This window comes from Ostrinia furnacalis, unplaced genomic scaffold, assembly GCF_004193835.3.
Source record: "Ostrinia furnacalis isolate ACB-3 unplaced genomic scaffold, ASM419383v2 OfSCF2378, whole genome shotgun sequence".
Classification (NCBI taxonomy): Eukaryota; Metazoa; Arthropoda; class Insecta; order Lepidoptera; family Crambidae; genus Ostrinia; species Ostrinia furnacalis.
In genome coordinates this window covers 576,856-594,048 of record NW_021132617.1, presented here as the reverse complement: position 1 = coordinate 594,048, position 17,193 = coordinate 576,856, and the positions used below count along the sequence as shown (strand labels likewise).

The 17,193-nt window shown below is 35.1% G+C and overlaps 3 protein-coding genes across 4 annotated transcripts in view; 2 read left to right on the top strand and 1 right to left on the bottom strand.

The window, feature by feature from the left end:
• Window positions 1–1,082: 1,082 nt before the first annotated feature.
• On the top strand, window positions 1,083–4,118 carry LOC114355247 (transmembrane protein 184C). The gene is made up of 6 exons (XM_028307980.1): window positions 1,083–1,592; window positions 2,000–2,239; window positions 2,430–2,711; window positions 2,787–2,799; window positions 3,088–3,349; window positions 3,656–4,118. Exons 1-6 carry the CDS (start codon window positions 1,330–1,332, stop codon window positions 3,916–3,918), a joined length of 1,323 nt encoding a protein of 440 aa, XP_028163781.1. The 5' UTR covers window positions 1,083–1,329; the 3' UTR covers window positions 3,919–4,118.
• Window positions 4,119–4,799: 681 nt separating this feature from the next.
• Window positions 4,800–11,506, bottom strand: nSMase (neutral sphingomyelinase). The gene is made up of 6 exons (XM_028308002.1): window positions 11,380–11,506; window positions 11,053–11,226; window positions 7,231–7,414; window positions 6,840–6,994; window positions 6,565–6,757; window positions 4,800–6,118 (listed from the first exon to the last, which is right to left on the bottom strand). Exons 1-6 carry the CDS (start codon window positions 11,415–11,417, stop codon window positions 5,645–5,647), a joined length of 1,218 nt encoding a protein of 405 aa, XP_028163803.1. The 5' UTR covers window positions 11,418–11,506; the 3' UTR covers window positions 4,800–5,644.
• Window positions 11,507–12,390: 884 nt separating this feature from the next.
• Liprin-beta (liprin-beta 1) overlaps window positions 12,391–17,193 on the top strand; it is a 49,841-nt gene continuing 45,038 nt past the window's right edge. For both annotated transcript variants that reach the window (XM_028307999.1, XM_028307998.1), the window contains exon 1: window positions 12,391–12,652. In XM_028307999.1, the coding sequence (XP_028163800.1) occupies window positions 12,544–12,652 (109 nt within the window). In that variant the 5' untranslated portion in view covers window positions 12,391–12,543. The remainder of the gene's footprint in view (window positions 12,653–17,193) is intronic.

Genomic DNA, 17,193 nt, shown 5'->3' with positions numbered 1-17,193 from the left:
GCTCTAGTTTACACTCGAGTAACACTCCGTTCTCCTTCCAGCTGATCGCGGTAAAGATCACGCGCAAACAAAGACGGAACAACGGACTTTTCCATGAAAAGTCCGAGCACCTTATTTTTTCACTAAAGACACAAGCGCGAAAAGGCCGATAAGCCTTTTGCGCGCATGGACACTTGCGCGAATGGACTCAAGCGCGAAAGACGTTTGCGCGCAGGGACACTTGCGCGAAAAGACGTGAGCGCGAATGGATGTTTACGCGAAAGACACTGGCGTGAAAGACATAAGCACGAAAACTTTTTGGTATGGAAAAATCTAAAAAAATGCGAAAAATTTGATTTTTTGTTTTCATGTAGTTTTTGAGTTAGCCTGTTCCAGAAGGTACGAATGGAAGCATAAAAATTAGTCTTTGAGTAGGAGGTGGGGATTAAGAGGGGAGCGAATTTGATGTCATTTTTGTGCTAGAATGTACCGTTTTCGAGATAAAAGTGAGAAAAGAAAATCAAGATCGCTTCAGTTATTCAGGAGCTAATAATGCTACAGACTGAGAAGACAAATACTCAAGAAAACTGTTTTCGCGCCAATGTCTATCGTGCTCATTGGGTCTAGACAAAGTGCCATTATAATCGCAAACCAGTCGAAAAGTGGTCGAAAAGCCCCTTTTTTGTATGGAATTTGACGGATTCGATTTTCGATTCGATCAAAAAGTGCGTTTTGTCTAGGGGGGCAGGTCTTTTCGCGCAAACGTCCATTCGCGCTGATTCGCGCTCTTGTCTTGTCTATGCATGCAAATGTCTAATGTCTTTTGCGCTAGTGTCTCGCGCTCGTGCAGCTCGTGTCTTTTCACACAAGTGTCCATGCGCGCAAATGGATTTTCGCGTTTGTGTCTTTCGAGCAAATGCAGTATCCCGAACCCGATACGCTCGCGCTAGCTTACCTCGCTCTTGATAAATTATGTCTGCAAGTGAGACACAAAGCACTCACTCACTTGTCTGTCACCATGACACGACTGTGTCTGTCTACCACAGTCTCCATAGTTATGTTATCTTTGAGTGACACCTTTGTTGACAAATGTTGACAAAACATCAAACGTCATTTTATTACAAATGTCTCGTTTTTCCTTGATGTCAGTCTTTTGTGTTTTCGATACTTATTTAATTAATTTATTCCTCTGTCAGTCAGTAAACTGGTTAATCTAATAACCTGATAAAGAAAAAAATTGAATAAGGTCATGATAGGTTATTTGCAGCAATAAAAGGAGAGTACTAAAAGTATCAAAATAATGCCATAAAGTGACTGTGTTTTCGAATTCAACTCAAGAATATTGAAATTATGTGTTCCCCTTCTGTGTTAACGTTTTTTAGTCAGTGGCGCTTATGGATTAGGCCATTCTTAATTGCAATTTACTTAATTCTTATTATCGTATTAGTACCTGTTCTTATAGTTCGGTCAATAAACAATGGATTTAATGAAAAAGAAGAGGCAGCGCTCATAGGCGGAGGGTTTGTTCTACTTGCTTTGCCTATATCCATATGGCAAATAACTCAACATATTGTCCATTATACCAAACCATCACTGCAGAAGCACATTATCAGGTTGGTCCACTTAATCTTATCAGTTATGAATATTGCATTATTTTTACATATTACAGGAAGCTTAGTTTGTCATGGTTATCAAAAATTCCTCTAACTATAGTTTTCCAGTGGACGGGTGACCATTTATCTAGTTCTAATGTCCTACCTGGTCAAAAAATATGTATATTGTAATGATAAGACCATTAGTATTTAGCCACTTGGTAGTTGAACCTCCGTAAAGAGTTGAGGTGTGATACCACCTTAAACTAATTTTCCTTTAGCTTTATATAACAACAACTAGATAAGAGCTTTGGAATCAATAAAATTTTATCAATTTGTTTGTTGCATATGATTGTGTAATCAAACACTTTATCAGAGTTGGTCTTGTCAATAAGAAATAACAATCTAACATTTGAATCTACTTTCAGGGTCCTATGGATGGTGCCAATTTACGCACTGAATGCTTGGATTGGACTGCAGTTTCCTGAACAATCTATTTATGTAGATTCACTCAGAGAGTGTTACGAAGCTTACGTCATTTATAATTTTATGAAGTACCTCCTCAACTACTTGAATGACGGTCATGATCTGGAGGCCTTGTTGGAGGTCAAACCTCAAGTTTACCACATCTTTCCTTTATGTTGTTTAACTCCGTGGGAAATGGGAAGGTAAGTTATTAGAGTCACAATGTAAAACTTGCATTTCCATTTTAGGATATATTCCTATATATGACTGTGTGCAGTATTTATGTGTGTGTGTATGTATATGGATATATTCCCCCGACTTATCAGTAACTTGCAAACTTCCTTTTTACATGATAGTTTTTTAAATAATAATCATTCATTATTTTGTTTTCAGAGAGTTTGTTCATAACTGCAAACATGGAATTCTTCAATATACATTGGTTAGACCAATTACTACAGTGATATCAATGATATGTGAATTGGCTGGTGTGTACGGAGAAAGTGACTTCAGTCCTAAAGTGGCGTTCCCGTACATGGTTGCGATTAACAATCTTTCGCAGTTTGTAGCCATGTATTGCTTGGTTCTGTTCTACAGAGCCAACAGGGCAGAGCTAAAGCCTATGAAGCCCATTGGAAAGTTTTTATGCATCAAAGCAGTTGTTTTCTTCTCATTCTTGTAAGTATTTTGCATATATGAATTCAGTTCAATAACAACAATTTTATTCATCAACAACTTGATAAAACCTACNAGAGAAAGCGATCTTGTTTTGACGTTAGAGCGATAAGGATGCGTGCGCTGCGGACATAGATTAGTTAGAGCAGAATCGTTAAAACTATAGATATCTCTTTCATTTGCGTGCTATTTCGTATCTTTTGTTTCACTTATCAGTTACATTTGTCAATGTGTGCAATTTGGAATAGCTCGGCACGGATTAAAATCGTAATTTCTATGAACGTAACATATCTATAGTTCTATTATATCATTGAGGTAAATCTATTAATTAAGAGGCATGTTTATAATTAAATATGTAGTGATTAAGATAATGTTTTAGTTCTTTTCACTTATTCATAATAACTACTTGAAGTATATTACTGAGTCTTTGTTTCTTAACTATAGTAACCATTGTTATATTTTTCAGGATTTCTTGATTTGCATAGAAATGTTCCTGGCAGCAATTGCTCATCATTATAGCTTCTCATACAAACCTTATGTTTCACCTGAGAATCCGTCACCCTCTTGTCTTGGCTCTTTTCTGGCCATGTGGGATGTCTCTGACGTCAAAAGAGACATATCTGAACATCTTGGAGTAGTTGGTGTGTATCTACAAAAACACTTTTAAAGTTGTATTTAGTCTTAAGCCAGTATTATGAATAGAAACTCTAGTAAAATTCATCTACCTTCAAGAGTAGATTCAATCACTGTTATGTTTTCCAGACACTTTCTATGTAGCAAAATGGAGCAACAGAACTCCCAATGAATTATTTTATTAATAAATATTTATTCGCAGTAATTAGGTCATTACTGTTAAATGATAGACCAGTGCTGAGACAAAAAATATCAATCACAATTTGTGTGTCAGATTCTTTGGAAGATTTTAGACATTTAATCTTTCATTACAGGGAGTTCATTTAGCAGAAGGCTCAGAGGAAAATCTATGTACCACATGACAAGAGGTTGTGACGAAAGCTCAAGGTTGGTGAGCGAACCTACGTCGTCAAGTTCTGTACCCAATCTGACATTGGAACCTGAACTTCCACCGGTCGAAGTGAGACCCACCACTTATGGGTCTATCGAAAACACTCTCACCGGCTCCTCCGAAACTGACCCACTTATCAGCACTGCCGATGATCGAGAATCGATCACACACGACCCTAAAGCGTGAAACGCAAACAAAAACACATCACTGAATCTAATAATCGCTTTGTGTGTATTATGAACTGATAATAATCATCACAGATATGTTTTATAAAATATGCAATATTTAGTTACTAAGATGTAAATATTTATAAAGTACATTCCCTTGTTCAATTTTATTTCTACCAAAGTAACAAGAGTGCTAGTATAAAATTATACAAGATCAAATTATGAATACAAAAAAATCTCTAATATTTTATCTTAAAAGTTGAATCTTCATTTCTTATGTTTATTTTTATCTACTTAGGTTTAATGTTATGTATTGTTAACATAAATTGTGATATTACACGGCTGCTGTGGTGGTAATTGTAAATATTTGTTAAAGTTTAGAAATAAAGATATTCTTTATTAAAATATTACTTTCATTGTTTTATGTCATATTTTAAAAGCTTAGGACATCATTCAATTTTGAATTACAACTTAAGTGAAAAAAGCAATGGGAGTTTAGCCTGTTATAAAAGAGTAGCTAGCAAAATTCGACCAATCTAAGCTTGGTTAACTTAACAACTGCCATAAAATCAGATATGATTTCAATCTATTGCGCTATTGCCGCACCGTTATCAACTTATCATTCAACAAGTGTAATAAATGTATTTGTGTATAGCTATTTGTCGGTGAAAGGCACGGATATTTCAAGCATAGGATAAGATGGCGCTAAATCGTCGCGGCATCGTAGTAAATAATACATTATATTTACAATTTTATAATTTATTGAATTCAAAGCATACATAAAACAATGTATATTATAATTGGTTTAATTATCACAATTTTACGATATTATTGTACCTATCTTTAGATTGATAATACTCTTAAATAATAAACTAAAATTAGTACGTACTTAAATTACAGATTGGGCCTACTTATAAAAAAATAACTGTATTTCAAAATAAATTTACATTGCTAATTAATACCAATTGTTCCAAAGGCAGTGGAATGTGTTTCAAAGTATATACCGTTTAGGTTTAGTATAGTAAATAAATAGGAACATCAATTAAATATTCAAATGTCAATCTTAGTTAATTGGTAACTAAACTTCAATATCTGATTACGTAAAAGTTTAACATATAAGTACCTATGCGAGAATAAGTACGAATACTGTTTAATATGTATAAAGTATCTTAATTCTGTTAAGCAGTATCAAAATACATAACATTTAATAAGCTAGTAGCTCAATACTGAGCTGATTATGACGAATTTACATATTACTTTAACAAACATTCATCATAATAATAATATTACATTCTCTTGAGCATTATCACGTGTTACATTGGGCTATAATATATTGTCCTACATTTTTAAGTTAACACAGATATGTTACATGCAAACTGCTAAGAAATAGGTACGTTTCACAAAGTTTGCGTATTTTCTAAATACTTCAGTAATCAGTTCTTTGCTCTTTGTTACTATAATATAACATCAAGGCACTGTAAGCATTAACGGCACTAATATCGTGATGTGGTGTCATCAGTGTGTACTTAAGTGTTTAAAAATCAGTGGTCCTTTGTTCCGTACGTATGCGTCAGGGCAGTGAGGGGCATATTACGTGGCTTTGTTAGACCTACTTGCCACTCCATTGTGCATTCTAATCTGAATCCATTGAGTCTGAAGCTTTTTAAAGGTAGTTGGAATTTTCAAGAGGAATTACTTCTAGTTAGAACCATTTTCTTTTAAAACATCTGAATAGACAAATCATTTTACTTCTTATCATTTTCAGCGCATTCCATAGCTTTTATTTCACTTCTTGTTTTCTTAAAATTTTTAAGAGCATTCAGGCCAGCTTTTAAGCTGTTCATTTCAATCTTGTTCCACAGTGTGCCCATCAGTATGTTATAGAAGCAAAATCCCGTCAGTATTATTTTTATGACGTCATATATGAATTTATTGGGCCAGAAACCAACAGTGCCTAACAGGAACATGAAAAGCAAGCCTCCTGAAGTTAAGTACAGCTTTCTAGATTTTAATATGGTGTCCATAGCATCTTCACAAACTTTAATAGCTTGACCAATGGTAACATCAAATGAAATTTCTTTACTGAATTGTCTTTGTTTAGTTTTTGGACTGGTTGGTTTGAGTTTAAGTTCCAATGAGACAGCATTGTGATCAGAATAAGAAAATGGTTGATCAGGAACTCTGTCTTCTAAGGGGTTCCCAAAATTCACCACCTCAGCCTGGAAATATAAAATAATAAATGAAAAAACTTACATTGTGACTAATATTATAGTAGAAATTAATTGTACATTTGAGGAGTTCTCAGACAGAAATAACTTTGGGAACTAAGATAACATGAAAAATAAAAATAATTGAGCAAAATATTAAGACTAAATAATGCACTTAAGGAAAAACAATTGGGTATTTACATGATTTTAACAAACAAAATACTCTTTTCCTTAATCCCAACTAATATTATAAATGCGAAAGTAACTCTGTCTGTCTGTCTGTTACGCTTTCCCGCTTAAACCTCGCAACCGATTTTGATGAAATTTGGCATAGTGATAGTTTGAGTCCCGGGAAAGAACATAGGATAGTTTTTATCCCGGTTTTTGATACAGGGACGCGCGGCACACGCGGGCGAAGCCGCGGGCGGAAATAGTTAAATAATTGTTCAATATCTTACCTCCCAAGAAGGGCTAACATGAAACAGTATGTGGTCAATTCTTTTTCCTTCTGGTGAGGCTTCAGCCAGCTTCTTAGCAGTATAGCTGTTGTTTGCGTTGTCACAAGTGCCTGAGGGTTTCCTGACCTTTGGGTCACTTCCTTCACATTCTAAATCAAAAGGATCTACTAATGATGGAAGCTGGGAAATTATCCTGGAATAGAACATCAAAGTAGCTGTAGTTAGGTGTCATGATAGCAAATACTACATATTTATTTGTATCAAGTGGTTGTTACCTATAAGATAGATCATCAGGACCAGTATTGAGATCTCCTGCTAGAATGGAAACATCAGCTGGTGATTTGCTCAGGTTTACAAGCTCAGCAGTGGAGTAAGCTTGCAGTACTCTGTGTGCTAAATACATGTCATCTTCATGATATTCAGCATGTAACTGTAATTAAATAGATAAAAGTGATTAAAAATATTGCAAACATTGTACCTACTATAAAATATACTCTTAGAGCGCTTTCACATTTAGGCGATTTAGCAGTGCGACAGACGCGCTGCCGAAAATTTCATACTATGTGACAGCGGATGCATGCCTTCACATTATAAAACGCCGCTGCCGCGCTGCAGTCGCGCTACTAACGCCCTAATGTGAAAGCGCTCTTACAATCAGGTACTCACATGTGTACAATAGATATTAATAAGTCTATCACCACATTTGATACGACAAAGTCCAACTCCTTTGCCCCCAAACCAATCTCCATGGTGTATCTTGTGGATGTAGCCATTTAGAGGCCATTGATGAAAGAACACATCTTGAATCACCCATTTGGAAAATACACACAAACCTGAGCCAAGCACTCCGCTAAAAACAATTTTGTGAATTAGAAACTATAATAAAACTAGCTGACCCGGCGAACTTTGTTCCGCCTTAATGGCAATAAATAAGCAAAAAAAACATGTACTTAATAGGCCATTATTTTCTGTAATCGCTCCACTAAAGTGGTAAGTCGGAGATTCCGTTACATGTTTTTGACTTTCTTAGGACTAAGTAATATTTGCAATCCCCTAAGTTTACGATATGTATAACACATTTAGAGACAAAAACTGAAAACATTTTTTTTATCCACCATATTAGAATGATGATAAACCATATTAGAATGCAAGAAGCTTTTGTAAATTTACGAATAATTGTTTTGCGTCGTTGTCGAATGTGCATTCAGGTCAGCGACGGACATTTTGAACATTTACTTTAAATTAAATCATTACACCCTTTTTTGCTCTATCTCTCTCTCTCTCACACAGACACACAGACACACGCACACACACACGCGCGCGCACACACACACTCACACACACACACACAGACACACACACACACACAAACTCTTTCTCTTTCCTTTCACACTCTCATAGGTAGGTATATCAAATTTAATCGCAAAGTAACAATCACCACTGTGGTCTAGTGGTAAGACTACCTATTTAGGACAGCCAATTCCTCTGTGGTTTAGGATTCCGGGTGAAGCTCGCTGATCATCCAGCAGTTTCCAACTTTCCATCAGGTCAGATGAAAGGCAAGAGCTTCCTCGTTGTGGATAAAAAATGTNAAAGCAGTTGTTTTCTTCTCATTCTTGTAAGTATTTTGCATATATGAATTCAGTTCAATAACAACAATTTTATTCATCAACAACTTGATAAAACCTACGTAGCATTAACCCATTTAGACCGATAATTATTTTTGTAAATAAAATTTGATTTTTCAGCAAAAACTTTCAAAGGGAAGCATAAAAATCATGAAAAAAATATTTAAAAAAATAATCCACAACTAGGGGGCCGTGGGGAGCCCGTACCATATAGGGTACAGTAGGTCTATAAGCATGCAAAATATACTCGTTGTTCAAACAAAGTTTTTATTTATTTTTGTATGATATAAATTAAAAATAAAATCACATAATCACCAGTATCATACTTGGCATATCTTGTAAGACGTTTTCTGTGATACTTAGCCACGTTTGGTTCTTTTTTCGAAGTTAGTGAGGATAGCTGAAGAAAACCTGGCTTCTTCTGACTTTTTACGTTTAGTGCTATTTATAATCGCATTTAGCAACACGACGATGGAAGTTCAGCAAATCCATCGAAAAAACCTCTGAGGGTAATTATTTACATTGACACTATCTTTATCGCCTGAATCTTCGTCAGTCTGATCATCATTAGCGGTCATCTGACAAGACAGTAGTAGAAAAATACCAAAATTGCTTTATGTTTGCTGAAATTGTCAAATTTTTTATGAGTTGTGGCAATATAGTGAAGCATCAATAGCCAAACAAAAAAAGTAATAAAAAATCAATTATATTTTCTCGTATGATTTGCTCATGCATAGACCTACTGTACCTTATACGGTACACCTATTTGAGACTGAAATAAACCCTATAAAAATAATCTCAATAATATTTTATTAGTAGTCATGATATCTACTGTACTCTATTTTTGAAATAAAATTGATAAATAACATAATTTACCATAAATAATAAGAAATATACCTTCTTGAATACATTGTAAATATTTTTTTTGTTTTCTGTCGAGGGATTTCATAAATATTTTCGAAACCACTTGTTAAAACATATTTTACATACTTTTATGTAAAATTATCACTTTAAGCTTACTGTCACCATCATTTTTAAAAATTAACGACAGTTTGGTACTTCAAAATATTTTCAAAAAGATACTGTACCACATAGGGTACGGTAGGTCTAAATGGGTTAAGTGAAGGTAATTAAAAATGTGTAACATCATGACCAATTTCGTGACTAAGTTTATCATTTATTTCTTACAGCCAAGGAGTAATTATTAATATTTTAGTATACTGTGGAGTCATATCCACTATATTTGGAATATCAGACAATGGAGAGGTCAAACTTATATCTTCCAAGTTGCAGGTAAATCAATGATATTATATAAAAACAAAAGCAGATATGTTATAAGCGCTCGCGCTGTGAATACTCAAATACGTCCCAATTGGGACGTCTTGTGTTTAGTCTTTGTGTGGCCTGCGTTGTGCACAATCGCGTGCGTACCACACCGTAAGTTCCTANTAGTGTGAATAAAACTAGCATCGAAATTACCTAAACTTGACATGCCACGCTAGACGTAAACGCTCTTAATAAATTGTTAAACTCAATTGATCTTGGCAGTAATACAACTACATTAATTTACACTTAGCAAGGAAAAGAATCAAGTATTATCTATCGGTAATATTCTCAATATTGTTGATACAAATCATCGTTATACCTAATTGTGAATTTAGATAGAGGAGTGTTTAATAGTACAAGTTGTAAGGAGTAGGTAGCTTTAGCTAATTCCGCTCATCCAATTTACTTAATTTATAAGTTTAACCTATACAAACTCTGAATATGGGTCATTAAACTTTAAGATTAACCCACGAACCTACATAAATAAAGGCTTGTAAAAATAGAGAACGTTGGAAGACAAAGCATCAGCATGAACGTGTCGATTAAGGAGCGAACATTTATCATGGACCTCTCTCAATTTACAACGTTTCGTGAAGTCAAGAGGGATCTGAATCCTGATAAATTGAACACCGAAGCTCGATTGAGAGACGCAATTCAATAATTGCCTTCATTGACGGGTCCATCGTAAGGGCCAATGGAGCATTAATTACATTATTGTGCGCTGTGCTTCAGACAAATTAAATTAAAAGGTCGAGTGCAGTGGGTCATAGAAAAAGTGATGACACCAATAAACGAAGAGTCTTGTTTGATGATAGACATGACTAAACACTTCTTTGAACGACTTCAATTATGTTTCATTAAAAACAACTTCATAATATTTCTCATTTACGTTCCCGCGGATAAAACATTATGAAGCTGTACATACCAATCGAATTGCTATTGAAAACGAGGATTAGAGTCTTACATGCGGAAATACAAAAAGATTATCCTTCGACAAAGACTTGAAACATTTTCAACATCGAACAAGGACCGTTGAGATGAGAAATCAATAAAGAATATCTCACAAAAGCGTTTAGGACGTAGTAAGTACAGGCATTCTGTAAGCTTGGTCCCAAAGGAAACATGACATTTTCTTCCTTAAACGAAAAGGGCTACGAACAGAATGAAATAAGTCGTGGTAAACTTGTAGCATGTCAAAAGCAAAAGAACTATAAAATACACTAGTTCAGTTTGAGCCTGAAGTTGACAGCGAGTGACTTGCCGCGGCCTGCCCAGACGACAAAACTTTTATGCCTTTTCTGATATAGATATAGCCTATAAGCTCCAGCAACGTAACGTATTGGATAGTCCGGCTTATTTACTAAACTTATTTCCTGTGCTACACACGTGCCACTATAACGTTGAAAAACTCACAATAANCAAAAAGATATATCTTTCTTATGTCTTAAAGATTAACGTAGATACAAGTTTTATTGAATTTTCTCCAACAGTACTGATCCTCATTGGAAGACAAAAATAATTAAGTTCATCTTACCTATAAAAGTAGTAGGAATATGGCAAAACCTCCTTTAGACTATCTTTTATAAATAAATAGTCATTCTCACTCCAAACTTCTTGTAAACAAACCAATGTATGTGAACTTTCTATCAAATATTTAGCAATAGCATGAATTCTTTCCTTACGGTTCTTGGATACAATTGGAATACCCCTGTAACAGTTTTATTAATCTTGAACACTGGTTTTATTTTAATGTGATAAATTGATGGACACAAAAGATAACGCTAACGTTAGAAGAATGAAAAACATTTAAAAACTAAAACCAAGTTGCAATATATAATACTAATATAATAACTTGACTTACCAACAATTTAATGTAAATATGTTTAGATTAAACGCCATAGTTAAGTTAAAATTAAAGCCTTCGTAATAAATTTAATTTTGTACTACAATGGTATTCAGCATAGAGAAAAGTAATACATGTTCCAAAATACTGAACTGTCCTATCCTATCGATGACATTGACAGCGGGGCGCCACCGTCAATACCGAATCGCTGGTTCCGATTTTTGCCATGTTGGAAACCATAAAGTTGAACGATGGTAGCGCCCCCCTGTCATTGAGTTTGGCGGGACAGTTCAGCGTGGGTTATATGCTGGCTGTGAGTAGAGCTGTCACTGCTCAGTGCTTACTGCTGTCGCTGTCAGTCACTTTAAAATAGTGTTGTTGCAATCCAATTTTAATCGATAATCTTAATCAATATACATTAATTTTAATCGATTTGTAATTCAGAAATTAACTTCCTTACATTTTGATAGTTATCATTAATATTACGCTGATACGCTCATGCACAGGGCCCTGATTGCGCTAATTTGTAATGTCTCCAATTGATCCATGTTTCATCTCCAGTCGCGCGCGACTCGCACAGCACTACACACGGAGAGAAGTTGCACTTTTTGATCGAATCGACAATCAAAGTTATGACCTCCATTCAAAAAAAGGCCTTTTGAGGAAGTAAGTAATTTTTTGACTGGTTTGCGATTATAATGTGCACTTTGTCTAGACCCACGGTACTATCAACCACAGCGTTAACTGTATCCTTTTCCGTTTTTGTTCTCGATCTCATCAAATCCGATAATCAATGGGTAGTTAATACTGTTGCCAATCGATTCAATTATCGATTTAGACGATGGAATGATTGTCATCATTCCATCAAGACATGTGACAAGTAGCGGTAGCCTCACTACGATAAAATATTCCGTTTCATTCATATAACGTTTAGTTGTTACTTAATAAAAAAAAATGGGCCAAACAACAATTTCCATAACGAAATTCAGGATGTTGAATTCACAGATTAGAGAAACAACTGTCAAATTTTGCCTGATTTCTGAATGAAAAAAAAAACTGTTTCTGTGTCAAGTCAAAGTTTTGTTGATGAAAGTTAACTTTTTTCGTAAATTCACTTTTGCATACCGTAAACTTTTATCGCCATAATTGTTAGATAAAAACGTTTTATTTACGGTAGTTGGAATGGGAAAATCTACTCAAGTTGATGGCGATAACAATCCAGCATCCGCCGAATCAGATCCGACTAAGTTACTGGAAGCTGCTTTACTTCAAATGGATGGAATTATAGCTGGTAAGTATGATCCAATTCGATATAATAAACAAAGCTCTAGTATAAAACTCCCCACCCAACTTACATTCTTTATATTGGTTTTGTAATAGGTATTACATGCTCTACTGAGTATTGAGGCCTTCAGTTCCTCTAACTTGTTCTCAAAACAATTTAAGTTTTGGGTTAAAGATTATGGACATGACATACTTCTTGATGGATATAGGTAGGTATATGATCAGATTGTACTACTTGGTGTGGACACATTAGTCCTTATAATGTCATAAATATTGGCTTGGTTTTGTGGTTAGAAACTGTAAGTACCTATATAAAATTGTCTAATTTTAACTGTGTCCTCAATACTAACCAGTTGGTTTTTAATTAATACTGTGTAAAAAGCAAACTTTGTTGTTTGTACTAGAAACTTCTAAAATAACTAACACTCAAGCTTTGATCCAATCTCAAGCAATTGCAATAATATGATTGAACCGAGGTTCAAACTTATTTTTAATGGTTATAATTTAGTGAAGTTTTTTAATACCAACTTACTTGTTAACATTTTCCAACATCCTTGTGACCAATTATTGTATTTCTGTTCATTTTTAGTGTGATGTTTTAAAGTATTGTCGTATTTTTTTTTTTATGTAAACTGTAAAACATTACCTTTAACCCACTTGTTACTAGCGTTCTTTTAAAAGAACGCTAGTTTTTACATAAATATTTTTACTAATGTGGGTAGTGTAAACAATTTTTATGTGTAACATTTGAAAGATGAGGTGTGTCGCAGTACTGTCCAAGTCTTATAAGTACACTGACGTAAATAACTATAAAGTTTTGGAGCGATTGTTTTGAGATAAATTTATCATGACTGATTTAAGGTAAGTGATAGAAAAAGTGAATTCCGTAACAAGTGGGTTAAGTACTGTATTTTATTTTATTTATTAAGGAAATAAACAGCAAACCTATAAAATTGTATTGCGAAGCCACAAGTTATTGTTGTTAGACTTACTTTTTTTACTTAAATTTAAGTAGGTAGTTATTAAAAATCTTAATTTTTAAAACAATTACTAAACTAACAAACTTTGTATGGTTTCTGTTAAGGAACGGTCACAAAATTTTTGTACATAATAAGAAAATAATTTTCAGTAATTACCAATATTTAACTGTATTATTAAGTTATAGAAAAAATAATTAATTAAATAATAAATATAATATCCTATAAGAAATTAAAAACTTCCTATGCAGCTATGGAATAAAAACTGGTTTTGAAAAAAAAAACTATACATTAAAATTCTCTACTATTGACTTTTTAAAAACTGTTAATTGTACTAAAACTTGAGATAGGATTTATATCTAAAAATTAAAAATTTTGAAAAATACCTACTTTCTACTTTTGTAACTTTTTAAGGGTAGACAAATATTTTAGTAATGACTGTCTGAGTATTTGATTCCAACTGTCAATCAATGTTAAGATACTCTTCTTGAAAATCTAATGTTTGAACCATAAAAAAACTAATAAAAAAAATTACGTCATAACAATAGAACGTAATTTTTGTTACAATGTCGCAAATAACGGGGCGTGAAGTAAGTCACGTGGCTATTAGGGAGTAGGGTTGGCGCTCCCGCGGGAGGGTGCAATCTGTTGCGGAGGGTGCCGGCGCCAGTCCGTCGTCGCACTCTGACCGTGCGGCCGCGTGTCCCTCGCAAATTGCACTCGCATTTTGTGACCTTACCGCGTACACAATACGGTATAGGTTCGCGGTACATCGAAAAACTATTGAGTATCACTCTTAATTCTTAAATGACTCAAAAATACTCTATTGATGTGGTTCGACAGTAAATTTCCTAAAAAAAATAGACAAGTCCACGTGACTCAAAATACTTCCTTGATGTGATTCGAAATATTATGATTTTTCTTAAAAAGAATTTACAAGTCCACATTTTAACTTAATTGATATATTAATTGACATGAATGTAGACTAATTACAGCTTCTGAGAAAAATAATAATGTTTAAAATACGAATAGATATGTACTGAAAAGCATTGCTTAATGAAGTATTTCCTATCTTGTAGGCTAAACATTTTTCACCACTCCAGGATTCTTTCTGAAATGAACAAGGCTGTGTAATCTCAGTCGGCTCGCGTCGAGATTAAATTTGAAGGCGTTGCTTATCGCGTCTTTTTCATTCTTCAAATATTTGCACGCTTTGTCCTTTTTATGGTGGGTGGCATAATTTGCGATTCATTACAACACTGGTAGAACATTATTATGCTTGTATTTGGTACTCTTTCTAAGAATCCATGAAATACCCAGCAATATTGAAATGTACATGATATTTCATCATTTCCGTAATCATATACCCTCCATCTCATTGTTACCAAGATTTGTTTGTTTCCCACGCTTCCAAATTACAAACAAACCCGTATGCCACCCGCGTGGTGCCTATTCCGTTTGTCACACACAGAAAGCCGTTATCGCGAATCCCTCGAGCTCGGTGGATTCTCCCCATAACTATTATGTGACTTTTTCTCTTTCCCCTATTAAGAATCTCTATATAAAAAGTCCTGTAAGGCTGCACATTAATATTTTCACTAACAAATTCTACTGTTAGTAGTAACTAACTACATCTCCATTTCAAACAAAATAAATGATCCGGACGGGGAACAAATGAAAGTAGTCAAACTAACGTTGTTTGACGGGATTCATTTACTTTCCAGTTGCTCGGGGACGAGACAGCTCCGTAATTAGTATTCCCGCTGTGTAAGCCAGCAGAGCTGGGAGCCTGCTACCCGCAGTTTCCCTCTGTTGTATGCTCAACAGGTATTTTTCACGGTTCATTTTCATTAGTAGCACACGCCTGACCCCTGTCTCGCCCACCACCCTTGTCCACAGGGTGGATAGCTCCAATGAGCTATCCATTACGCTGCAGAATTTATCGCAAAATTGCTGAACTATGCGACACAACTAGGCTTAGTTAGCTAACTAGCTAGCTAGACTGGATTTCCTATAGTTATTTATTTCCTATTTATTTGATCGTAGCTATAATTTAGGATAATATTTGGTTGAAAGTGTCACCCATTAAACACAGATGACAAAGGGCGTATATCTTTCTTCCAAATAAAAGATCAATAATGCAGTGAATAGTGACCGTGTGTTATGTGAGTGAGTCCGGCTTCACCATGCCCGGCTGCTGGCACGTCACCCGCTGGTGGCTCCTGGACGTCTGCAGCCAACGGCTCTTCACTGGCGCAGACACCGCTGATTCGCAGATACCGCAGCGTACGTGACCTTTCCAAGATTCCCGATTTTTGATCCTATCTTTCCAACAGTTGCAGTTTCATGTAATAGTCCTTTCCTATAAACGTTGTTTGTTAAGGGTTTCCTATAGATCTTTCAAATAAGTTTTCATGTTTCCATCCAACATCGAATTAAGTGTATTTCGGTACAGGTAAGCACACAATGTGCACATGACTACTTATTTATTAGCCTGTTGCCGTAATTCATTTCTTCTACTCTTTTCCAACATCAATTAGGTAATTTCTTTTGTGTTCTGTTTAATCATGGATCCACTTTTTGTCCGTGGAACGTTTATCCTTAAACCATTTTCCTGACCTTTTTTCCCGACTCACATAATTTGGTGTAAATGTGGAATGAAGGAATTCCCAAGATAGTCCTATGAATGACTTCCGCCTATAATGCAGTGTTTATTGCGTATGTTTTGCTTAATTCGATTTAATAGACCTTTATTTTGTGTGTTTAATAGTTAATTTATCTTCATTGTACTTTATCGATTCTTTTATACATTTTGAATCTAATAGCCCTTACAGAAACAATTTAAGCCGGTATTGTAGCTTTATCATTATTTAATTTTATTATCGTGTATGTAGTAACGTGGACTGTAGTCGAGCCATGTGTAGGCTGGAAAGACCCTACATCGATATACGGGAATATCCTTGTTATGAATGGTTACAATAATATAAACAGCCCGGTTCTTCGTTGTTTGAGTCACGAATTGCATTTCATCACTGTGGGCATTATTTTGATATGTGACTGTCCCAAGCAACACAACACAACATCCGAACTGAGCCCCGATTACGGTAACTTTTAACGTCTACAATCCAGACGCGTTTCTGATTCTGCAATACGATTGGTCAAAACAGCTGACGTACGCTGTTGAACGACCAATCGTATCGCAGAATCGAGAAGCGTGTCTGGATTGTTGACGTTAAAAAATACCGTAATCGGGGCTCTGGAATCCTTTTTAATGAGTAAAAATATGGTTCTTCATTCATTATCCGAGCCAGCCCAAAGCATGGCAGGCACGTCTCGAATCTCTTCGAAATTACTCCACTCGCGCAAATTGCGCGGGGACCGAGTGAATTGCATCCGCCTAGGAACAATGACTCTTTCGCTACGGGCACAAAAGGAAAAATCCTCATCATTTTACCCTTCGTTATGACTGTATCGTGCAACAAACAATATCTTTAAACGTTCTAACCTCATTCTTATTTTCTTAATCTACCCACCTTTTTGGATTGAATTTCTTTTCTTCATCGTACCTTTT

What these genes read in the sequence shown, in the direction of transcription:
- LOC114355247 (XM_028307980.1), top strand. Translation starts at nt 1,330, where the DNA reads ATGTGTTCCCCTTCTGTGTTAACGTTTTTTAGTCAGTGGCGCTTATGG. An exon ending in CTGCAGAAGCACATTATCAG is followed by an intron (nt 1,593 to 1,999) that starts GTTGGTCCACTT and finishes ATCTACTTTCAG; the next exon opens with GGTCCTATGGATGGTGCCAA. An exon ending in ACTCCGTGGGAAATGGGAAG is followed by an intron (nt 2,240 to 2,429) that starts GTAAGTTATTAG and finishes TTTTGTTTTCAG; the next exon opens with AGAGTTTGTTCATAACTGCA.
- nSMase (XM_028308002.1), bottom strand. Translation starts at nt 11,417, where the DNA reads ATGGCGTTTAATCTAAACATATTTACATTAAATTGTTG. An exon ending in TATTCCTACTACTTTTATAG is followed by an intron (nt 7,415 to 11,052) that starts GTAAGATGAACT and finishes AATTGTTTTTAG; the next exon opens with CGGAGTGCTTGGCTCAGGTT. An exon ending in TTAATATCTATTGTACACAT is followed by an intron (nt 6,995 to 7,230) that starts GTGAGTACCTGA and finishes ATTTAATTACAG; the next exon opens with TTACATGCTGAATATCATGA.